The following is a 25,995-nucleotide window of genomic DNA, read 5'->3' on the forward strand; positions in this document are numbered from 1 at the left end:
GAAAAGTGCAGTATTCGGGTGGGAGTGACCCGATTTTCCAGGTGCCGTCTGTCACCCCTTTCTTTGACTCAGAAAGGGAACTCCCTGACCCCTTGCGCTTCCCAGGTGAGGCAATGCCTTGCCCTGCTTCGGCTCGCGCACGATGCGCGCACCCACTGACCTGCGCCCACAGTCTGGCACTCCCTAGTGAGATGAACCCGGTACCTCAGATGGAAATGCAGAAATCACCCGTCTTCTTCGTTGCTCTTGCTGGGAGCTGTAGACCCGGAGCTGTTCCTATTCGGCCATCTTGGCTCCTCCCCCCGGGAATACTTTAACCAATTTTTTTCTGTCGTATTTTCTTTTTATATATGTACAAGAGTGAAACTGGAGGGAGGCAGTGTGAGTTTAAAAAGATTCTTTTGATTAATTGAAAATAAACAAGGGATAAGAAAGCATTATGTCATAAGTGACCACATTTTTAATCTTAGTGATATATAAAATAAATGTGTACTCGGGTTGACATTATTTTACAGTAGTTGAAATATAATAATTCCACTTATCTTTGAAAACAAATTCTCTGTGAGTTAAGGTCTTTAGATAAATCTCTTATCCAAAGACATGGCCAATATTTATGCCATCTTGTTCTAACATAAGACAATGGCAAAAATTATACTAATGACTAATAATTTAGGAAAAACTAATGACAGTTGTAAAAAATAAACTGACCATGTGTCCCTGTCTCCTCTCAGTGCTATGTCCAGGTTCCAGACAAGCTTATGAGAAGTTAACTACCATGAAGAGGCCTGAACAAAATAATCTGAATTGTGAATTTCTTTTTTTGTTGGGGGGGATGGGGGGTCTCACTTTGTCACTAGGTTGAGTGCAGTGGCGTGACTCTTGGCTCACTGCAACCTCTGCCTCACAGGCTCAAGTGATCCTCCCACCTCAGCCTCCTGGGTGCCTGGGACCACAAGTAGGGGCCATCATGCCCAGCTAATTTTTTGTATTTTTTGATAGAGACAGGGTTTCACCATGTTGCCCAGGCTGGTCTCCAACTCCTGAGCTCAGTCAATCCACCTGCCTTGGCCTCCCAAAGTGTTGTGATTATAGGTATGAGCCACCACACCCGGTCTGAATTTCCTGTTTTTCACACTTGCTTCCTATAACGCTATGGCACCTTGCCTTGAGCATATAAAGTGTTATGTAAATATCAGAGGTCTGCTATATCAGAGTGTTCAAATTCAGGAAATAATCATTAGTGGCTGTAGATATAGTTTAAATGTTAATAGGAAAGCACACCTATCCTTTGATTAATTATGCTATGGTCCTGGACATGTGGCTGGTAGTGTGAGAAAATCTGTATTAAGCCTGCCTTCAGAGTTTCTCAGTGGAGGTTCTCTGGTGAGCCTGTTTTTCCAGGGAAGTAGGAGGGTAGACATCTGGAAGTTTGTTCTATTCAGCAGAGCCTTGAGTATTTCCAATATGGCTTCTCCATTTTACTTTGCCTGTTATTCAAAATGCTGTGCTCATGCAAATGTGGGCCCATACTAATTTTTATAGCTGGTTCAATTTCTCAGAATATAATAAGTTGCTCTTCAAACCCATGTTTTAAGAATTTCTGATGAATAGCAAACTTGCATCCTAGAAATTCTTTTAATCACAAATGATAGGCACAAAAAGTGGCTTGCCATCTGTATACTCACATGTTTAAAATTCTTCTAATATTAGCATTCTTTTCTGTTTTGGATAAACCCAATTTTGCCTGGCTGCATAATTGAGTGTTTTCTGTCCCCTGTTGGCTGTGGTTTCCAATGGAATATAAACCATAAGTTCTGAGTGGACCCAGCAAAAAATGTTTGGTTCTGACTTTACTGGCAACAAATTGAATCAATCAATAACTTGCCAGATGATAGGAAAAAAAATTTTTTAGGCAACAGGAATAAATTATCGTGAAGTATTTGAAAATGTTGGTAAAAGACATACTCAAAAGCATAGGTGATTTAGTTGTTCTAAAATCTTTAGTCTTTTTAAATGGAAATTATTTCTATCACTTATAAAAATATCGGGGTTTCTTTTAAACTATATTCATAAAGTGACATGATTTAAAGCTCCTCTCATAAGGAAGTTCTTGCAGTGGGGATCACTATGCACAGTGATCACTATGCAAGTCTCTGGAGGTAGGCTGCCTCAAGTTAAATTGTAGTGTGCCTGTGTCACTTTAGGCAAGTTATTTAACTTCTCTGAGTCTCATGTTTCTTCATTTGTAGAATGGGGTTGATAACGATAGCACCTTTCCTGGAGAACCACGTTCTTGCACCATTTTATCCCTCTGAGGATACTGAGGCTTAGGGAGGTTAAGCATCCTGCTAAATGGCACACGGGAAGGCGGGGCAGAGTAGAGCTGGGATTCACACCCAACTCCAACTGACTCCACACCCTAAAGTCCTTTGAGTTACCATGAAGACTCTAAGATGAGCATGAGGAGACAGGGCATTGGCATAGGAGTTATGTAGCCTGTGATCTGTTCCTAACCAGTTCTGTCACCATGACCCAATATGGGAGACATTAATGCCAAAGAATTCCACATGTTACATAACAAATAGGGACCAGCTGAGACTCAGGCAAAGTGTAGGAGTAAGTCATTATTTGGCCCCGTGCAATGTTGCAACCTCCGTATCAAAAAAAAAAAAAAACTACCCCAGGGCATCCACAAAACAAGAGGAAATCAGTTTTACAAAGTAATAAATCCTCTATACGGTGACTCTTGATAAAAGAAGTGGTGATTTTCAAGAACTTTATTATTAAATAATGACAACTATCATTATCATTCACGCTATACATCCTATATACAATGTGCTCCAAAAAAGAGCTCCAGGCTGGGCATAGTGACTCACACCTATAATCCCCGTACTGTGGGAGGCCGAGGTGGGCAGATCAGGTCAGGAGTTTGAGACCAGCCTGGCCAACATGGTGAAACCCTATCTCTACTAAAAATACAAGGCGTGATGGTATACACCTGTAATCCCAGCAACTCAGGAGGCTGAGGCAGGAGAATTGCCTGAACCCAGGAGGCAGAGGTTGCAGTGAGCCAACAGCCTGGGTGGCAGAGTGAGACTCCATCTTAAAAAAAAAAAAAAAAAAAAACTCAAAATACAACTTTGTATATAGGTTGCATAGGGTGGAATAATAATGATAGTTATCATGATCTAATAACTTTTAGAGGCACCTTCTTCACTGAGCTCCAATAGTTTCTTGCAAGCAATGATATAAGAATTAAAGTAAAAACAAACTGTGTCTATATCTGTATTAATTTGTTATGGCTGCTATAACAAAGAACCACAGACTAGGTGGCTTAAACAACAGAAAATTATTTCCTCACAATTCTGGAGGCTAGAAGTCCAAGATCAAGGTACTTGCAGCATTGGTTTTCTCTGAGGCTTTTGTCCTTGGCTTATAGATAGTCGTCTTCTCCTGTGCCTTCCCATCGTCTTCACATATCTGTGTCCTAATCTCCTCCTTCTATATGGACACCAGTCACATTGGGTTAGGGCCCACTCATATGACCTCACTTTACCTCAGTTACCTCTTTAATGTCCTATCTTAAAATACAATCACATTCTGAGGTACTGGGGGTTATGGCTTCAACACATGAATTTGGAGGGAGCACAAGCCAGTTGAAAACAATATCTATATCTATATTTACACCCACATCTATATCTATGTTTGTGGGTCTTACTGAAACCTGAAATGATAGCAGTGAAGACTCTTCCCAATCTTATGATGTGACAATGAAAAGATACATATTCCAAGTCTAATTGACATGTGGCCTCTTAGCACAAACTTATTAGGAATGAGCGTTTTCTCAGCCAAGTGTTATCTAATTTCTGGGCTCCTGAGACCGACTGCTCCACTAACGCTGGGAAGGGGAGCACGGCTGGGGGAAGCCACCAATCTGCTGGCTGGCAGTCAGAATGCCCATGTGGTATCAGATCTGAAAGGGTGCACTGTGGGCAGCCAGAAAGAGACTAGCAAAGTGAGCATCCTCTGGCCTCAGGTCTTTGATTTTCTTTGAGGCATGTCCTAAAGGCTGGGACACTCATCTACACACAAGAGGTGCAGACATGAATGTGGGGCAATTATCCACTCCTTTCAAGTGAGCTGGCTGTGCTTAAACTAGAACGTGCAGGATTTTCTTTCTTTCTTTTTTTAAGGAATCAAGTTTATCCAAGAATATGGCATCTTCCCATCCACCTACCTTCCTTCCTTTCTTCCTCCCTCTTCCTTTCTTTGTTTTCTTATCTCCTTCTCTCAATTATTTATAGAGTGAGGGCCTGCTATGCACAAGGCACTCTGTGTGGTCCTATGGGGGATAAAAAGGTGACTAAGAGGCACTCTGCCTTGCATGTTTCATTCTAATAACCTACTCCCTGTTCTGCTGTTGGTTGTGCTTTCAGAAATTGCTCTGCTAGTTCTTGGCAAGGCTGAAAGCCACTTCAGCTAACAGCATCCAGACCTTCCCTACCCTCAAGATCTTCTGTCCTCCCTGTGGAACTGACAGCACTCCACCTCATCTCTGAGCCCCCCACACATCTCCTCAAACTCAGCCAGTGTCTAAACTGAAGTTCCTGGCTCCTGACCCCTCTGGACGGATGATTATCCATTCACTCTGTCTCGCCTCCCAGACTGCTTTATTTTTTTCCTTTTCTGAGCTGTTCCTTCTGATTCCTCCCACTTCTTCCTCTTCTCATTTTGACTCCTTTCCCAATTCACATTGATCATCTCTGATGAGCCGGCTGAGTGTGAAAAAATAAAGGTTCTAATGATCTGGCTTCCTCTCTGCCCACTGTTGTTTATCCAGGGAGTAAAGACATGCTTCAAGTACTCCTCCCTCAGAGCTGAGAGTAAAAGAAGGGGTCCCAGACTTATTTGTTCCTTTCCCCAACCCTCACTGATTCTAAAATTACTTCTCAATCACTGAACATTAGTCAATATGTTTATTTTTTAAAGTAAAATGTGGGAAGGTTGTGGAGAGTGAATGATGAGATTCTATAATCTGATTTAAATCTTATCTGCAGGTTATAAAATGTTAAAATTCATGTTTGGAATAGAATGCAACACAGGCACATATTCTCCTTGAAAATTTTATTCCTGCAGTTTAATTTAGTTGGGAAGAAATGGTCAGACCAGCTATTTTTTTAATCACATAGATAGATTGTGTGTCCTGTCCAAACCTGGCAACCCCTGGGATCACTGCCTTCTTCCTCTCCTGGTAATCAAATTCAACCCATTTTTTCATGTACCAGGCAAAGTCCCACTCTTCTAGGAGGGTCGCCTGGGCACCCATGAGCTTCTTGAGGGCCCAGCCTCTGTTTCAGCCATCTTTGTGGCCCAGCAACAAGCAAAGTCAGGGACTTGGTAGAAGTGTGGGGAATGAATCAAAATGAACAACTTTCTCCAGTGTACTTTCTCTAGTGTACTTAGAGTCTGTGCCATCCATTCAGATATGTCATAATATGCCTTCCAACATTGTTAGTCAGACCCTTTAAGGCTGAATATTTTGTCCTTCCCTCCCAGATGGCCTGCTCCTTGAGGAGGGGGACAGTGCTTCCTTTTTTCTCCATATTGATCTTCATTGACTAATACAGTGATGGTATTCAGAAATATTGTTGCGTTAAATACTGGTTCTTTTTGCTTGACAGCAGTATCTGTTGGGAACTACATTTAGAAAGCTGATTTTGCAGAAGCCATAATTTTATTGTAAGTAAATCTGTGAGAGGGGTTTGGTTTCCATACATTTCAAATGGAAAGTAAATTACCAGCCAACTGATGCTTAGTTTGGTTCAGTCACATTTATTGAGCAATTGCTTTGCACCTGACATCAAACCAGAAAATATTCCTGCCTCATGTGGGTTCAGAGTCCCCAGGGATGTCCTACTGCCCACCTGACCTGGAGACAGGATATAGTGCTTGTCCTCACAGGTGGCCACAGATGATCAGTGGGCAGTGTATGTGGTTTCAGCCACATGCCTGGACCTTCCTGGGTGGTACTATGGACCTGCTGCACACCTAGTGCATCCCCCTCCTGGGTGGTGCTGGATTGCTGCCCCTCCCCCATCCCAGTCCCTCCTCTGGTAGCCAGAATAAATTTTGCAGTAAGTTAGCAGAGTTGATTCCAAAGAGTCTGCACTGTGGCATCTCAGGAAACCAAACTTATCTGCTTAAGAAATAACTTGCAGAGAGAAAAGGAACTCTGACAAGGCTAATAACAGGGATTTCAAGCTGTGTTTCAGCAAGCCAGTCACAGAGTATTCACGTGTTAATTCACTGGCGTGTTCCGCGGCATAAGCACCCCCTCTCTGCCTTCCCCCAGTTCCAACTGTTGTGCTGCAGCAGATTTGGTCTGAGTCTGGGCAGAGCCCCTTTTTATGGAGCAACCCTCCCGATTTGTTACAGCAAGAGCCTGGTGCAAGTGATCTTTGCCTTCCCATCGCACACAAAGGCAAAGAGCTCCTTAAAGGGACCTGCCTGCTCCTCCGTGCAGCTGCAAACCCGTGTCGGTGCAGGCTCAGCAACCCAGGCTTTCGCTCGAGAATGAGTGGGGAGGGGTCTTGAGGAGCCCCCACGTCCTCCCGGAGCGGAGGCGGGAGGGAGCTGACAGCCGGAGTGGATGGAGACCACCAGTCCGAGGGGACCCGCTTGCGATTAGCTGCTTCTTGGGATGCTCCGCGCGCCAGTTGAGCATCCTGCCTGTGGTCCAGGGGATGCTGGCGGCGCATCTTGCGGTAAGCCTGCGCTGATTTGAGCCATCGCCCAGAAGCGAGCCCGCATTCAGACACCGCGGACCGGCTCCGCGAAGGGCTGCGTGCAGTCACCATGAATGCTCAGCTCTAGGCTTCTGTAAAAACCTCCCCCACTGCATGGATTTGGCTGTTTAATCAGCCGAGATTACAGCCCGGGAAGATTTGCAAACCTGATTCTCCCTCCAGCTGCTGTGACAACTTCGGGGCGGTCTGTTTACTTCTCTGGGTCCCCAGGGACTCTTTCCTGCATCGCAGCCCCTTGTGCCACTTTGTGGGCTTGGCTCGAAAGTCAGCCGCCAGGACTCCTCTGACGGCATCCCCAGGAAGGGGGAGCAAGGAGGGCTTAAAAGAAAAGCAGAAATCCCCGCAACTGCTCAACCTCTCGTGACTGCCTGTGTTCTGGGGTTCTGAGAGGGACCGTGCGCTGCCTGGGGAAGCAATGCAAGTCTCCATAGCCTGCACAGAGCACAATTTGAAGAGTCGGAATGGTGAGGACCGACTTCTGAGCAAGCAGAGCTCCACCGCCCCCAATGTGGTGAACGCAGCCCGGGCCAAATTCCGCACGGTCGCTATCATCGCGCGCAGCCTGGGGACGTTCACGCCTCAGCATCACATTTCTCTCAAAGAGTCCACCGCAAAGCAGACTGGCATGAAATATAGGTATGCATGTAAGATTCCCTCTGTGCGGGGTATCCAGGTTCTATACAGGTGCAGTGGAGACAGTCCATCGGTTTTGAAAAGTGACTTACTCATCAGTGGGTTGCTCACTTTAGAATTCTCAGGTGGTTCTAAAATAGCTCTTTAGGGGGATGAATAAACCCAGGGTGCTTGTGTGTGTAAAGATTTTTTAAAATGTGGCCCATTTTGTATAATTCTAAAGTCCTATGAACATTTTATAAACTATGTACATTCCAGTCCCGAGAAAAAAACACAACTGCTGGAACTGGTATTTAGATCAGGATAGTTTTTCAATAGCAAATGTGTTTGTTCTATTTTATGATAAAGACAGTAGTTTCTGGGATTATACTATCAGAAATAGTTTCTCATCTAGTACTGCTCTCTTATTTATCTTTTGTTTGTTTTGTTTGAGACAGAGTCTCGCTCTGTTGCCCAGGCTGGAGTGCAGTGGTGCGATCTGGGCTCTGTCGCCTGGGAAATAGCCTCCTGGGTTCAAGCGATTCTCCTGCCTTAACCTCCTGAGTAGCTTGAATTACAGGCACCTGCCACCACACCCGGCTCATTTTTTATGTTTTTAATAGAAAAGAGCTTTCACCATGTTGGCCAGGCTGGTCTCGAACTCCTGACCTCAAGTGATCCGCCGGCCTTGGCCTCCCAAAGTGCTGGGATTACAGGAGTAAACCACCGCGCCTGGCCTTATTTATCTTTTGAAAGACCAAGTTAGCAAATGCTATACAAAGCTTTTTAAAGAAGCTTTGTTGCAGGAAAAACCACCTATAATGGTAAATTAGATTGAATAGCCATATTTAAGCCTAAATTACTGCTTGAAATTAAATGTAGACCTTGTGAAATATGGAGAAAATGTAAATTGTTGCAATTCTACTAGTTTCCTCATAAATTTTAAAGCTTCCTCATCCCCTATGTTGTTTTCCATAGTTGGAATCATCCTGGTAATAGTGGCTGCTCTAATAGGGCATGACTTACATTTGACAAGTAGAAAATTTCATTATTCAATTATGTGACTCCTGCCTCCTCATTACATTTGCTTTGTACCAAGTCCCTCTGACTTTATTTCTTTAAAACTACTGTGCTTCTAGTTTCTAAAAGTGTTTGTGAATGTAGAGGAGAGAAGCTACCAACACATCTTCCAAAAAACTTTGGTTACTTCAGATTGCAGATATGATTTTGTTAATTGTCTATATCTAACTATCTCTTGTCTTTGTTAGGAACCAGGTTTTAGGATAGGATGAAGTTAATGAAAATAATGCATAGGCAACATGTGTTTCTCATGTGAGGTTGCTGAAATAAGCATTTAAACCTGTTTTTATAAAAGTTGCCCTTGAAAAAAGTTTCTTTGCAGAGTTACAGGAAAGTTTCTCATTGCACAAACATCAAGCACTGTTATTTTGATATATGTTTGAGCCATTAAGAAAAAAAGTCCTTGGGTGGGAAAAAGCAAAACAACCATAACTAAAGCTCTTTACCCCAGCTGCAGTACAAATGTAAGCAGCCTGACTTAGGTCAACTCATTGAAGCATCAGCTGTGTGAGTGCCTTTGCTTTTCCTGATATCCCTGTGATGGAGAGAGTGGGGCACCACAATGACAGTTCTCTAAATGAGACTGTAGTCTTGAGTCCACTGATGTTTTCTATGGCTGCTGCTGTGGCACACACGCAGCCCCTGCCTTGTGGACACAGTGCTGCTCTGCATGCACTTCAGCTACTGAGATGGAGATAAGCAGCTGCTTTCCTGGGCAAGGTCCCCAGGAACAGGACCCTCCAGGGTTAAGGCAGATCACAGAAGGTGGTTTAAATTGTGGCCTCTAGTACTTTAGCAGCACTATGAACTTTCTTTTTGTAAATCAGAAGAAATCAAAAGTAAGACCACTAATTTCTTGAGGCAGAGTTTCATAGTTGCTTGATGATTGTGTTGGAAGAGTTTGCTCTTATGAAGGCCTTTGGAAGTCAGAAGATTTCCATTAAGGTTTTTCTGGTGGCACAGCTCAACTCCTGTTGAGTGATAACTCTGCTTCCCAAAAGCTCAGAGTGTGAGCAAGGTTCGCTTGGGCACCTTTCATTACTGACAACTAAAGACAGTTCTCTAACAAAAAGTTAGCCACTGGGATCTTCGGTATATGTTGTTTCTTAAGGTAACTAAACAAGATGCCTCTTTTTCACTTGTGCTCATGTTCCAAGCCACTCTATCTGTAACAGTCAGGAGATTTGCCTTGTGTGTGTGTGAATATGACTTACTCTTCTGTTTCAGATTCTACTCTGAGTGACCTTTATGAAGGAGATTATGAGATTATGCCAAATGTACACCAAGCTTTCTTAGGGTTAAAAGGGGGAGGGAGACTAATTATATACTTTATAAAAAATGATAGAAGTAACTTTTATTAGCTAAATTATCCTTTTTTACATTGTTTTAGCTAAAGTATAATGTGCATATATGGACTATTTGTTAATGATAACAAATAGCAGAATATACAAAAATAATGCCATAGAATAGGGAAGATAATTGGCTTAGGTAAGCAATCTGGAGAATGCCTGAAATAACTAAAATGGAAAGTTAGTAGTAGCTAATTGTGGTCACAATTTCATCCTTGAAAATGGTTTTCATAGGCAGAGCTTTAAAGGGGATCCCTAAATCCAACATAAGATTTTTTAAAAAGTCTTTTTGTGCATTTTTCTGAGGAAAGGGTTTATAGCTTTCACCAGAATTTGAAAATGGTCTACAACTCAAAAATTGTCAAACAGCAATGTTGCCTAGTGAAGAGGTACTCATTTAGTCAGCATAGTCAATAAATATTTGTTGAGCACCTATTCTGTATCAGGAACCTTACTCAACTGGTACACAAAGGTGCAGAAGCCAGGTGAAGTCTGGGGCTAAAGTACAGGTTGAAGAAACAGACCATAAATAACAAAACAAACAAACAAGCAAACAAACAAATAACATAATTGTCTAATAGAAGATATTCCTATGAAGTTATTTTTTTTTGGAGGGGTGATAGTCATGCTTGGGCCAACTTAGTTGATCCATTTTGAAGTTACCAACTCTGCTTCAGTTCCAGAATTAATGATTGCATCTTGGGGCATGAGTAATTGTGCGTATGTCTGCCACCCATTTTGCTATCCAGAGACTTCTTTAAGGTGTATGGTGCTACCTGGCAGCTGAGGACCTACTTGTAACCCTGATAAATAGGTATAATGCCTTCTACTTATATAATGCCTTATGATTTTTAAAGCCAACTAATATAACAGCCTATGTTTACCACCCATTAATCAATAACTCACAAAACTGAGATTTTAGAAAGAATTAATGTATACTTGTGCAAAACCTCTGAATTCTGCAAGAATAAAATGCTTAAAGGCACTATTATATTCACACCATCATTGTATAAGAATATTGCATAAAACTGGTTATTGTTTGAAGGCAGAAGATAAAAAAAATCTACTGGAACATTCTGGCATTCCAAAGCTACTGTCAGCCCAAGAGAACAAGATTCCACCTAATGTTTATACTGAGGACTATCCTGTATGTAAATAACACAGGATTATTCCTTTCCTTAGAGGGTTTTTTTTTTCCAATACAGATTATTTGTATATATTTATGGGGTACATGTGATATTATATATTACATGCATAGAATGTGTAATGATCAAGTCAGGGTATTTAGGGTACACATTACCATCAGTATTTATCATTTCTATGTATTGGGAATATTTCAAGTCCTCTCTTCTAGCTATTTTGAAATATACAATACGTTATTGTTAATTATAGTCAGTCTACTCTGCTGTCAAACATTAGAACTTATTTCTTCTATATCACTATATGTTTGTACCCATTAACCAAACTCTTCATCATTTCACTTTCAGAGTTTCATAGTTGTGCTTTGTTAGTGCATGAAAGTTCCTTTGTTCTATTTTTATGTCTATTTTTAATCTCAGATTTCATTACACTGTGTTAGTTTGGTGTACACTCTACAACCATACATGATAGATTTACACATGATAGATGTAGGTATATACATGAATCTTTCAACCTAAGAAGAGCAAATCATTTAGAACAGAAGTTAAGGCACATTGGGTTGTTTTTGTTTGGTTGGTTTGGGTTTTGTTTTTTTAAATAACTTTTTGGAATGATCCAGCTACCAGTGTTTGACATGGTCTCAGAGCTTGTCATTCAGAATTGAGCACGTTTGTACTGATAAACTCCCTCCTCCTCATTCTGAAATTGTTATTTTAGTTTTAGAACATTGGCATATGATGGGCCCCATTTCATTGAAAACAATCTTTAAATTCCACTAAAAACTTCAACTCCCCCCCTCCACCTTTTTTTTTTTGAGATGGAGTCTCGCTCTGTAGCGCAGGCTGGAGGGCAGTGGCGCCGTCTCAGCTCACTGCAAGCTCCGCCTCCTGGGTTCATGCCATTCTCCTGCCTCAGCCTCCCGAGTAGCTGGGACTACAGGTGCCCACCACCATGCCTGGCTAATGTTTTATATTTTTAGTAGAGACGGGGTTTCACCGTGTTAGCCAGGATGATCTCGATCTCCTGACCTCGTGATCCGCCCACCTCGGCCTCCCAAAGTGCTGGAATTACAGGCGTGAGCCACCGCGCCCGGCCAACTTTTCCCCCATTTTTAAAGTTAACTACCATTAAAATTGTTTTTGAAATAATTATAAATTCACAGAAGTTTGCAAAGAAAAGAAGTACAGGGAATTTCCATATGCCCTTAATTTCTCCAGTGGTAAACATCCTGCTTAACTATATAGCATGATAGCAAAACCAGGAAATTGATGATCCATATGGTTTGGTACAATCCATAGGATTTATTCCGATTTTACCAGTTATACATGTATTCATTTTTGTCTGCATGTTGTATGCCTATGTATATTTATCACATGTATAGATTTGTGTAACCACCACCAGAACGAAGAATCAAAATTGTTCCGTCATCACAGGGCTCCCTCATGTTACCCATTTCTGTCCACATCCACTCCCCCTTCTCCAATTTCTAATCTTGGGTAACCATTAATCTTCAAGTCATCTCTGAAATTTTATTGTTTCAAGAATATAAATGGCATAATACAGTATGTATTGAGGTTGGCTTTTTTTTTTTTTTTTTTTTTTTTTTTTTTTTTTTTTACTCAGAGGGTTTGTACAGGGAAGTGGTGAGAAAGAATCTTGTAGTGGTGAAAAGAGATTGGAATATGGCTCCATGGAGGGTAAGATATTTAGACACGAGGGAACATCAGCAATGGAGGGACCAGTAAGGATTTTTAAGCAGGATGTCTGCTTACAAAGTTCTGTTAAGAAAGGATTAATCTGGCAGTTGTTCCAGGAAAAAAAAAATTAAGAGTTGTAGCTATGGAATAAGAAAATTTATGTTAAATTCCATGGCACTCTCTACTTTCCTATAGAGAGTCAGGACTATATGCAAAAGACTCAGACCAGATACCAGATGCCTTTCCCATGCCATTCCTTTCAGAGCCTTTTTATTAAAGCACATGTCACAGTCACCATTCTTTACCTCCCACGAATGGTGGGTAGTTTTTGAATTAAAACAATTCAACTGAAAGATCAATCTTGTCAGCCAATTATGTAAAAGGCACTTAGCGCGCGTGTGTGTGTGCGCGCGTGTGCTCGTGTGCGTGTGTGTGTGCATGCAAGTCTCCGTATGGGGAAAAGTGGGAGGAAATAGGTGGGCTGAAGAGGAGGAAAAGGAGAGCTAGCTCTGTGGCTGTGTTTCAAACAGAAATATTTGATTTTAGTCCAGAAAAAAAGAGCAGTTTGGTTATTTGAAATGCCAAGTTTCTTGGTTTATTTTTGGGTTTTGTTATTGTTTTTTGGTAAAGAATACCGTTGTCATTTCCACTGACACCCATGGGTATGGGCTTTCCTCTCTGCCTCAAAGTAAAATGGTGAGAATGGGGAGGTGGAAGAGCCTTCCTAAAAATTAACTGCTGATTCAATCTCATAGAGTTTATTCCACCTCTGCAAGGCAGCAGTCAGAAGTCTGGCATCCATGGGATGGTGAGAAAATGGTAGGAGGGGAGGGAGCCTCCTGGAAGTTATTACGCAAACATTGTTCCAGTTCTATGGTTCTGGAAGTGTGTGTGGGGGCTGTGGGGCTGTGTATGTGTGTGTGTGCATGCATGCATGTGCGCACGTGGACGTGAAGGAGTCTGAAGAGTTTCCGGAAATGGCTAGTTTTCTAGCTGCAATCTTCAGTTTGGTTGTTACACATGGAGTCCTTAATCCCACATCCACTCAATGATCCTCTTTAGAAGTACACTCATTTTAAAGAAATTCTTTTTTAAAAATTCTGCAAACATCTCAATTTATGGTAATTTGAGAAATGTTCTGAAAGGAGAAAAAAATCCCATCACATTCAAAAGGAAAATCAGATTCCTAAATTTCACTTTGATTTTTAAAATTCCTTTCACCAAATTCATAGTCTATCTTTAGTATATCAATTTATGAACAGTATGAGATTTGGATTCAGTGAATTTGATCAAAATATAGGACTCTTAATTTATTTGAGTACCCTTTAAAAACTTTTTTAGGAGAGAAAATTCTCTTATGAGAAGAATTCAGAAGCATCAATTCATACTTTTTCTTGAAGAATTTCAAAGCCATTCAGATAAATAGCTATTAGGCATCGTAAGAAGATTTGATATTGCAAGTTAATCATATTGTATGCTTAAAGACATTTTTGTAACCAGTTTTTCACTTTTTTAAGAATTAGAAATAGAGTGATTGAGTCTGGAATTCAAGGCAAAAGTCCTTTAAATTTTCATTTCAATATTGAGAATTATTAATACTATGTGATCACCAGAAATAAGAGAGTTAGCAATGGTTGTTGGTGAGGGAACTCAAGACGCCATCTAGTGCAGTTACTTTGTTTTATACAGATTGGCCAGTTAGTTCCTTGGTCAGAGTTACCCATGAAGTTGGGCAGAGGGCCAAGGCCAAAGTGAGGTCCTGACTCCAAGGGCAGAGTTCCTTATGCTCCTTTCGCTTCCACATTGCAGCTTCTTGGGTAGGCCCCATTTTTCAACACAGGAAAGAAGCACAGCACATGCAACACTTCTAGAAAGGACAATTCCCTTCTCTACATAGGCACAATTTGCAGCCCAAGCTTTTATCTCTGGAAGAAGCAAAGCCATGCTGTGTGCTGAGAGAGCCAGACCAACTTTCTCCATCTCCTGTAGAGCCGTGAGGACCCCACAGTGCTGCCACAGAGGCTCTTCACTGGTACATGTTCTGAAGTTGGACATAAATTAACTTCCAGATGATAGCATGCTTAGCATCACAGTGTCTAAAGCACAGGCTTCTCAGGAAGAGATCTACAAAACCATAGGCACATATGATTGAACATTGCCACATGTCAACACTGGACAGGAAATGCTCATTTGGGCATTCTGTGCTGAACATACTTAACTCTCCTGTATGCATTTAAGATTACTTTGAAAGCTTGCTCCTGAAAGTCGAAATCAAAACACATTTAAAATTCCTTACTGCAGGTTGATTTTCATTTACCCAGATTGGAAACCAAAACAGAAGCCCAGCAGTGATTTTTTTTTTCTTGGAATTGACAGCTAGGGAGGACTCTGAGAGCATTCACACAGGCCATCTGGTCTAGCCCCCATGAGAAATCTGTCCTGTTTTTCCAATTTGCACTGTGCAGCAACTACTTGTAAAGGCCTCTAAAGAAATATTGTATAATCTTTCACAGCAGTCATGAAAAAATTTGGCTCTTCTTTTTGAGAATCAGAATCATTCATTAAGCTCTAAAGTCCTCAGAGGAAGTGATAAGGTGAGGGTTTTCAGAATTGTTCTCTATTGCCTGGACTCCAACAGTCAAGTCAGGGAGAAAAATGAATATAAAAGATTAAAAAACAAGAAACCAAGGGCACAGCAACAAGACAAAGGAGGCACATGTGGCATACAGAGGACTCCCACTTCCTTCTGATACCTGGGGAGGGAGATTCTCTCCCATTCTCATCCCAGCACCTGTTCATCAGATCTGGCCTGACTGTTCTACTACGAAACCATCCAAGGTAAAAAAAATACTTCCCAATCACAAAATTCCTCTTTGCAATTGACTCGGCTTCTTTAAAGCTGCATCGGAAACTTCTTGTCCTGTCCTCTGTTGACGTGAAAATGAGCTAACTATAATTTTCTGCCTCATAAGGTTGCTGGTACTTGAAAACCGTTACTACAACTCAGCTTCCTAATTTCCAGAACGATACCAGCAGTTTTCTCCTAGATTTCATTTTCTGACTCCCAACTGTAACTATAACTCTCATTCAAACCCTCTATACAATGTCTATCTCTTCTTTCAGTCACTCAGTGCTGGATACAATTCCAAGTCAAAGTCTAGACTTTTCAGTATAGAATAGCAAGATTGGCTAATAACAGAAACATGGTATGTCCTTTCGTCTGCATGCCCTGGTCATGCTTCCTGTTTTAGAAGGAAAAAAAAATGTTTTTCATATTTTGAATCATTCTATGCAACAATTTCTGTAAAACATTAAAAAAAAATCCTAACCTATTTATTAGAGTAATGGGGGATGACTATGCTGACACATAGCAATTCTTATGAGATATCAACTCGAAAAATTATAATGGTGACAGTTGAAGTTTCTTGGGTTAAAGAAATATGAAAAGGCCAAATTTGATGTATAGGTTTCAATGATAGTTGAGTATCCAGGTAGAAAGCTAACAACTTGTACTGTGATTAATTTGCTTTTTGATATATTCTTATAGATAATTTATTTTTAACATAGGAGGTTTAAATATAAATGCAACTGTATATGACTGCTATGATTAACAAGAAAAATTTTCTGTATGGGTAATTAACATCTTATAGGAGAATGCCCATGGAGGGGCTCAACTCCAGAAATTACAAGCACAGAGCTCCTCATGATTAGTTCATATCTACTGGAAAGCCCATCTGGTTTAACAGAGCTCTTATGTAAGAAATGCAAGATTTTTCCTGAGGAACACATGCTAATAAGCTTCCTCTTTTCCATTAGCTTCCTCTTTAAACTAGGTTTTTATGTTTTAGTTTTTTTAAAAATGTCTTTGGCCTGAGACCACAACAACAACCTTGTTATAAAAATCAACTGCGTAAATAACATGGCTTTAATGAATGCTACTCTCTTTCAACTCAAGAATCAGCAAAGAATTCCTCTGAGGCATTTGAGGAAAATAAACCTTTTGACTCACTACTCAGTTTCCTATCTGTATATGCACAAGCACGTCTGCATGATAGTGTCCGTGCATTTACTTTAAAAAACTGAAAATGTTCAGAAGAAATCTTAGTAGCCTGATTTCAGAAGGTTTTCATCTTGATGAAGAACATATTTGTTTCATTTTAATGAAGAGAAAATAAATGAACTGCTACTCTAAAGAGACCCAAATAGAAAGGAGTTGGGAAATCCATGGTCTAACATACAGCGTCTCACTCAATAATGGCTTATATTTCATTTCCAAGGAAGGAGCTTAAGGTTTCACTTTCACTGAAATACAGTTTCTCCAGAAGTGATCTTTTGGAAATCAAGAGGCTTGGATCTTAGTTCATAAAAGTTTGGGATAATTCCTTAATGAGAAAAACAAGTGGACATTTGCCAGAGAACTCCAAATTTCACCAGATATTTTTTCCTGAGGGCTTCAGCAGGACCTTCTGTGGGTTCTGTTTCAAAACAAGAGGTGATTTTTTAAAAGGGGGTACAGCAAGTATCCTTCAGAAGCAAAGCTGTAAATTTCACACTGTATTGGTTTCCTCTTGCTGCTACAACAGATTTCCACAAAATTAGTGTCTTAAACTAACACAGATGTATTATTTCATAATTCTGGAGGTCCAAAGTCTAAACTTAAAGTGTCAGCAAAGCTCCTTTTCTCTGGAGGCTTCTGGTTGGAAATCCATTACCTTGCCTTTTTCGGCTTCTAGAGGTTACCTGCATTCCTTGACTCTTTCCTCCATCTTCAAAGCACATCATTCTAATCTCCAGTTCTGTCTTCACATCTCTTTTTTTCTCACTTCGATTCTCCTGCCTGCCTCTTAAAGGACTGCTGTGATAACATCGAGCCCACCTAGGTAATCCAGCAAATCTCCTCACCTCAGAATCCTTAATTAATTCCACCTACACTGTCCCTTTTACCATAGAAGGTAATATGTGCACAGTTTCCAGGAATTAGGACATAGACGTCTTTCATGGGCCAGTATACAGCCTGCCACCCATATCATGCAAAAAATGTTATATGGGAGAGGGGAGAGTTAAAGGAACCCTAAAGTATCAAGCATCATATCCCCATCACTTTTTCTAGAATCCAAGACTTGTCCAGGTGAAGCAAGGCAGCAAAAAGAATAATGGGATCATTGAAAATGCTGAGTGCTGGGGATTTTCTCTGAGTAAGGCTACAGCTTGGGTTTTGAATCAGAAATAAAACTCTCATTTACATTGTGTGGCTACAGTGTGGTAAAGTTTAAAGTTTTATCTTGGCCTTTGCAATTATTATTACAGCAGCTACTATCTGAATCTGCTCTGCTTCCCTCAGCCCCTCACTAACACCTACAAGGAGTATCTCTTTTTTCTTTTTTTGCTACCAAGACCTAAGTACAAACTAAATTAAGGGGTGAACATTAATTGAAAATCAATGGACAGCCACAAAGACCAAGCTGTAATTAAAATGCTCATGACTTAAAAATATATCTACCTCCAAATTTCATGACTGTAATCAGTGAGATATGGGAATAGAACTTCTTTCTAGCACTTGGGATCATGGCAGATGAAGCAGCGCATTCCCAGTGCATCTGGGAGGCTCTGTTCACATCACAGAATAGACCTTAACCCTTCCATAAAACTCACGCTGTCCCTGCTTTGTTCACATTGTCATAGCAGTGTTGTGGAGGAGAAAAGAAGGAGTTTATTATGACACACATTTTCAAATGTTTTAAATCTGATGTAGTTTCCCCTCTGTGAAGTTCTGTCTCACATGCCAATAGAAAAGCCTGGGTGTTCCCCAGTTCTTTCCAAAGACCTACAGCTCTCTTATCACTGCCTAGAATACTGGGCTTTGAAGGTTATACTCTTGATTTCAAATCATTTAAGTCTATATACTCTCTCTTGGCATGCAAGCAAAAGTACCAGATTGCATTATATCTGGGGAGAAATATTAGTGGTTACAAATCAAAGTGAGTTAGGAAAAGAGTTTTCTGGAAATTCAGAAATCAGGAGACTCAAGAGTTAAAACTCAACCTTTGCCTATAATTTAATCTCTTGTGGCCAGATATTGTTTCCTGGAGGCTGTAAGAGACACAATGCTTGAGTAAGATGGAAATAAGGAAATGGCTCCTGGGGGACCTTGCTGATTGTGAACTCTGCTACCCCCCTGACCTATAGTCTGGGAAGCAAAGCATGGGTTAGAATGCAATAATGGAGGAAGTCATTCTAAAATAGGGATAGGAGGATATTGCTCTAGAACCCCTCACAGGGCTAGGTAACTCCCCATGCACTTTCAGCTAGGTGGCATCATCTTTATATAGACAGGGCAGTGTATTTAGAGTCAACAGTGCACATCAAGCCCCTCTAGTACTACATTGAGGATAGTAAGGGGAAGAGCCTGACCTACTTTGCTGTCTTCCAAATTACTATCACCAGGGTCTGTATTCTGACTTAGAAAAGACATTTTGCTTGGGCCTAATGCAAATACAACAATGAAAATGTTGGTTCATGTTGACAGTAGAAAAGAAAAATAAGCAAATCGAAGTCTGCATATTTATTCTGCAGGTGGATTCTGCCTGATTACAAGTCATTGATGATCATTAATGAAGCAAATGTGATGAGTTTAGTGTTTTTCAATTTCATTTCTTAGCAGCAAGGCAGTACTATCACACGACAATATCACTGAGAAAGTATTTGGCCTTACTTTAATAATGATTAATTTTAGAAATAGAACATTTGTAAAATGTTAGTTTATCATTTTGCTTGTTAGTATTCATGTTAAGGATATTAGCACAGTCTCTACTTATTTTGAGATAGAAATACTTTGGGGACAGGGTTTGACAAAAGACAAATGCTAATTATCAGAATGTCTGAATAACATTCTTTGCCAGTAAAATCATTCTTTATGGTGATTACCTCATGTCAACATCCAAACTAAGGGATTGAATAGTTTAACTACTATTATTTTATCCTTGAGAAAAACTCTGAAGGGGGTAGCAAGCGATGTTATGCCCATTTTAAGTTACCGCAACTGAGGCACAACATAAACAGAACTTAATGGTATATTATGTAGTCTAAATTATTGGACTTTTGATTTCAATTCTAAGTTCAGACAGCTTCTGGCCTACTTCCTGTTATACTGACCAGCGTATGTGTATACTAATAGTGACTCAGGATTAAAAGGAATGTAATATTGGCAAATGACATTTCTGAACAAGGTTTTAATTTCCCTTGTTGGCATGTGGCAGTGGAATGTCCCCCATAGTTACCCTGCCGAGAAAACCAGGGCAGAGGCAGGACTGGAGCAGTGTGGTGGTACAAAGAACATGCACTAAAGAGTTCAGGACTGATGCCAGAATCCAGAGGCTAATGGAAGGTTCAGCAGCCATTGCGGTTTTTTGTTTTTGGCAGTTCAAGCTATTAGAAATCTGCCTCAAGGGAGGAATAAAAGCATCATCAGGTGTTAATAGGTAAATTAATATCAAGCTTAAAGAAGTAAGAGATATTTTGAAGATGATTTTTATGGCAAGTATTTATCCTACATGTTTAGTCCATAATTTATATCGAGTATGTGAGTGTGTGTGTGATGTGCGCTAAGGTGCACACACATACATGAGGTCATAGGGGTGAATGGCTCAGTGGAAGCATGGCATAGTAGCTAAAGGGACTCGAGTATCAGTTTGCTTCACTTTGTCTTTACTACCAGTATCTGTAAGATGGACTTGGTAATCTTTTTCAAGACTTTCAGGATTGTTTTCATAATTGCAAGCGACCATATACCTGAAGTACCAATTACTATCCATTAAAATTGTCATTAATATCAGTATTAGCATAGAATGGGACAAATAGACAAGAAAAAAATTAAGTTCTTTGAACATATGATATCTTTGCAATAGGTCTTGTTATTTAGCTTTGTATGTGCATGGCTTCAAAATATTCCTGTTTTAATCATCCCCAGTCCTAGCACGGTGGCTTGGTATGTTGTAGGTGATCAATAAAGGATTGCAGGATGGATGAATGGATGCATGAGTGATCCAGTTTTCATAAGCTTCAAAGTCTTCTGTGGGATTGCATTACAATACAACCCTTTTGCTTTCCAGTGCAGGCTTAATTCTCTATGAGACTTGTCCTCTTCACATTCATGATGGGCTTCTTTCCTTTGGAAATAGGAATCCTATCTGTTCTTGACCTTGGTTACTGAATAGCCTGACCTATCCTTGGTGTCCCCCAAATTATTCTGCCATAATGACTGGAAACTAATAGTTGTACACAGTTTCTGTTATATCTACTTACACCCAGCCTTGTTCCAGAAAAGAATTTAAGGTGGCTCTCAAATTTGCATAGGTTACAAAAGAAAAGAAACCTAAAAACAACAGAGACAGGAGTCAAGGATGCTTGTGACAATTCATCCTACTATTTAGACACTAAAGAGCACACATATCCTCAAGAAACATTTCCTGGTCATTGTCTGGGTAGTTGCAAAAGAGAAAGTGGAGCTGTGTGCGGGGTCCTTGGGAGACAATTGTGCAGGGACTGCTTGAGTCTTTGTTTTTGTTGGTCTGCTAAGAATGTGGGTCAGCATAAGGTAGCGATTCCTGAACTTATCACTTGATCCTTTACAAAGAGGGGTCAATGGAAGCAACATGGCTTGTGAAACTGTATTCCTTAAAGTAGTGAACAGATCAAGTAACAAAAAGAGAATATCTGCATGGAAGCTATACAGTGGGAGCAAGTTATTTATATTGATACTTACAGGTTAGTATTGATCAATTAGCAAAAGTGATGTAACTATTCCAAAACTCTTAGAAAAACATGGATTTTGAGTGTTGATCTGATGTGGTGCACAGAAGGAGCTGAGTTTTCCCTGTGTGGCATGTTCAGTGACTCTGGCCTTTTCTCAAGGGGTGCAGTAGCCAGGAGACTGAATAGTCCAGGCCTAGGCAGCAGGGCCACTTGAAATCCCAACTCCAAGTCCATTCACCAGGACCTGCAAAGAGCTACAACCTTTTCTTCTAGGTTGCATGAAGAAAGATGGGATCCTCCAGTTTGGTTGTACTGGGGTAAGTTTGGTGAGACCATTTGAAGATATTAACATGTGGTGTTCCTCCCTGCATCTCTTCACTTTACTACATTCAAGCAAGTAGCTTATGTAGTATTCTGCAAATACGTTCTTATTTGCAGAAAGTGTGTTTTCGGTGTCCAGATGTCTAAGTCCATTACAGAGAGTCAGGTTTGAAAGAAAAGGCATTTCCCAGATTAAGCTGAGATTCTGCTGGTTTGGTGGGAAGTCTGTGGGTCCCATGAGCCTTGCTCCCTGCAGCGTCCAAGGCACGTGATGGCCCTGTGGACATGGCCCTGTGACAGTGGAGAGACTGGATCCCCAGCTAGGGGTTTCCAACCTCTCCCAAGTTCTGCGAAGCCCCTGGTGTGGCTTGAAAGCAGCAGAACTGAGGACCATGTGGTCTGGGACAGCCATAGACAGATGACCAATGATGGGCAGAATCATCTGTAATCATGTGGTAAACATGGACAGAATTCCCTGACGCTTAAGAGTCTAAGACCCTGGGACCTTGACCCAATCTCAGCAGCATCAGCATGGAGGGAGGCGGTGAGGGAGTTAATATTGTGTAAAAATTAAATTTCCTTTTGGCTCAGTAGGAGGGAGTCCCTGGGTTGAAATTAAGTTAATTCATAGAAAAATATTAACATGTTATATGTCTTGCTACCTAAGTTTGTGACCTAAGATTCTAACTTGCTTCATGTACATTTTGGAAGATGGAAGAGGAGAGCAGGAAGGACAATTCAGGCATCATTTCAAGATAGAAACCAGCCAGCCAAAGCATGGAGACAAAGATGAGGACATATGCTTCATACTGCAAAGAGACATGAGTCTCCAGACTTAGCCATTCAGAGACTATACTGATTTGATTTTAGAACAGAAGAGATTATTTTTATGAAAACCAGGAACTTCTTAAGTTTGGATTCTTTTCATCTTTTTTTTTTATTGTTGGTCTACCTCCACAAGAAAAGAAATTATTTATTATGTTAAAAAGTTCCTCTTGCCAGTACACTTATTTCTCAAAAGAATGGTTAAATTGCTTTTCCACTTAGAGTTGGAGCATGAACAAATTTTATTAAAATTGAAGTTGAGTTTGGTAGTGCAGGGCCAACTGTAAAAAGAAAATTAAGGGCTGTGAAATCATTCTGGTGCTGTCATTTCCCCTCTGAGAGAGGAGAACCCAAGGTGGCTCCATTCATCTCTGGGCCAAGGAAGGGGCAGATGTGTAAATGGGAGGCTGTCAACTGAGCACATTATTACTGAAATGTCATTACTCCAACCACGATGGAGCAGGAGTTACAGGGCAGGTCTGTCTAATTACTAAACTATTGTTATTAAAACTTTTTTCATATTAATTTTGATTTTTCAGAATACAGTAAGGCTGTACAGAATATAGTCTCTGAGCATGATGCTCAGAGATATGAATTCTTAACCATATGATTTGGAGTCAGTTGATTCATTCAATAAACATTCCCTAAGCAGGCAGTGTGCCAGGCACTGTTCTGGGTGTTGAGGATAAGGGAGTGAACAAAATAGCCTTGGCCTTTGAAAAGCTTATATAGTAGAAGAGGAGAAAAAGAAACAAGTAAATGTTTAGCATGTCAGGAGGTGATACCTGCTATGAAGATAAGCTGAGCAAAAGGTGGAAAGTTGTGGAGGGTGCTAGTGAAATAGGTTGGGCAGGGGACATTATTTGATAACTTTCGGTAATAGATTGGAAGAAAGTGAGCAAGTGAGCCTTTGAGTATCTGCGAGAAGATCAATCCAGGCAGAGAAAAAAGCAAGTGCAAAGGCCTGAGTGCACATCTGAGGAACAATCAGGAGAACATTAAGGTTAGAATGGGCCAGATATTGAGGGCCCTGTGGGCCATCGTGAGGACTTTTCATTTTATTCTGGGTGAGTGAGATGGAGCAGGATTTTGAGCTGAGGAGTGATATTATCCGACTTGGGCTTCCTAAGGATTGCTCGGGTTTCTTGGTGAGGAATAGACTGTAGGGGCATAAGTGTAAGCTGAGAGGTCAATAAAAAACAGTGTATAGTCAGTTCATGAGGACGATGGTGGCTTGAATTGTGGAGGCAGGGATGGAAACAGTGAGAAGCTGTAGATAAGCCCATGATGATAATGATGCAGTTCTCTCACATATGGAGCTTCTCTTCTGGGGCTGCCCACTGTAGTGTTTAGCCTTGAGTTTGAATCCAGCACTGCCACTTATACGTTCTTCATGCTGGCCAAGCTTTTCATCAGTGAAATGAAGATCATGACAGTGTCTGTCTTACAAGTTGTTAAGAGGATTGAATGGAAGGCTTTGCACAGCACTGACTTTAGCATTCTGACACTTTAGTTTTATCATGTTAATGTTAGAAAGCATCAGGAGTTTTGTCATCATGTTTCTTTGTTCTGAACAGCTATTTTTAAATGGATGGTGCATTTTTCAACTGATGGAACATTAGAATTTAGGAAATATATAATATAAAAATAAAAAATTGGCACACACACTTGTACTGATAATTTATTAGCATTAGCTTTCAGATTTTCAATAAAAGTTATTTTTTCCCTTTTAATTGGGGGTCCATTACTTATTTTTCTGCTTTTTCTTCTTCTAAAAAGAAAAAATAATCTTCCCTCCAATTTCAAAACTGGAAATCAAACATTTCATCTGGAAATGTATTAGAAATTTATTTTTTTCTTGTCTTACCTACTTCTCTCTGGCTCCATACTGAGTTGTAAATAATATATCAGTTTTTTAAAAATAAAAAGCAAATACCTAATCATATGGGTGTTTTGTGTCTCTGACACTGGAAATATAAATTTTAAATCTGACTTGTCTGAGTTTTTGATGAACAAAACTAATATTGTGTATCATGTAGATACAGCTTTATTAGCCTGAATGAAGCTGCAGTTGTCTTTACCACAGAGGCCTCAGCCCTCTCTAGCTTTTATGTGGCAGTGGGAAGCCAACACAGATGCCAGCACTGGCTCTCAGGGTCTATAAGCCCATGCTGTTCATGTTCCATTCAAGTCAACAAATCTAGTTTTTATCTGTTGTGTGCATAGCACCATGATAGGGTTTCTGCATAAAGCAAAAGAAATATTGAATGCTACTCCTTTCAGCTTTTACCTTTACTGGGGAGACAAAATTTACCTGCTTAATGAGTCGAGAACAATGTTAGATAATGTAAAGTAGATTGCCCATTAAAATTAAAATAATATATCAAACGGAATGTTACAAACCATGGATACCAGCTCACACAATCTTTGTGATCAGCATCAAAGAAAGAGCTGGCCTATGCTTACGAAAGGAGTGGTGTAAAGGCTGGCAGTCCTCGGTCCTGCTGCCCTGTTTGTGATCAATCACATTATCAAGTGTCACAAGCCAGAGATTGCAGGGGCAGAAGAATTCTAGGAACTAAAGAGAATTAGTTCTAGAATTCTAGAATTGTAGGCCTTCACAATTCTAGGAACTAAAGAGAAAGCCAAGTGCCTAGTGCAATGTTTTCTATTGTTCAGGGAGTGAGATTAGTCCTGTGCGTTCTGTTCACACAGCTGCCAAGTACCTCCAACAGGGCTTGTTGAGTGATGAGATTTCAGCAGAATCAATCTTGGCACCATCTCCATCTTCTACTCCGCCAATTTAATATAAAGAAGCAAACTGGAGAAAGAGTGAACAAGAGGACTCTTTGTGCAGTAGTGCAGTGGTCTTTTTCCCCTCACTAATCCTCCTCAAAAAAATGGGGTATTTCTCTCCCTGCCCCCAAGCCAAGAGGGAGACTCCAAGAGAATCACTTATAAAACTTGCCATGACTGTACAACATCTTTAAAATCCAAGATGGTGATGGAATGCCATCTTGATAGTTTTCAAGCCACTGGCTGCTGTAGGGTGTGGAGGAAGGGTCAGGAGAGAGATGGGTGGTGTGACATGGGGCAAAGGCATAAGTATGAAGACATGTGAAAACAGGATCCCAATTGGTCCTGCAGGCCCTGAACACTGAGCCCAAAGAGATGAGTTTGCAAGCTACAGACTTCTGGGTGGGACAGGATAGGTATGCACCAGAGGAGTTGATAAGAAGCTATCAGCTTACCTGCTGGGCATGGTGGCTTACGCCTGTAATCCCAGCACTTTGGGAGGCCAAGGGGGGCAGATCACGAGGTCAGGAGTTCGAGACCATCCTGGCTAACACAGTGAAACCCCGTCTCTACTAAAAAGTACAAAAAATTAGCCGGGCGGGGTGGCAGGTGCCTGTA

At 40.7% G+C, this 25,995-nt stretch overlaps 1 protein-coding gene across 3 annotated transcripts in view; it reads left to right on the forward strand.

Moving 5' to 3' along the window:
• Positions 1-25,995, forward strand: part of KCNAB1 (potassium voltage-gated channel subfamily A regulatory beta subunit 1) — a 418,964-nt gene that overhangs the window by 165,376 nt on the left and 227,593 nt on the right. Inside the window, exon 1 of one of the 3 annotated variants that reach the window (XM_003830649.6) lies at positions 6,300-7,442. The exons of the other annotated variants lie outside the window; for them this stretch is intronic. Within the exon in view, the coding sequence (XP_003830697.1) occupies positions 7,222-7,442 (221 nt within the window). The 5' untranslated portion in view covers positions 6,300-7,221. Of the gene's footprint in view, positions 1-6,299; positions 7,443-25,995 lie in introns of those variants that run through there. 3 annotated transcript variants of the gene reach the window in all.

The sequence above is a fragment of the Pan paniscus genome, chromosome 2 (assembly GCF_029289425.2).
Source record: "Pan paniscus chromosome 2, NHGRI_mPanPan1-v2.0_pri, whole genome shotgun sequence".
Classification (NCBI taxonomy): Eukaryota; Metazoa; Chordata; class Mammalia; order Primates; family Hominidae; genus Pan; species Pan paniscus.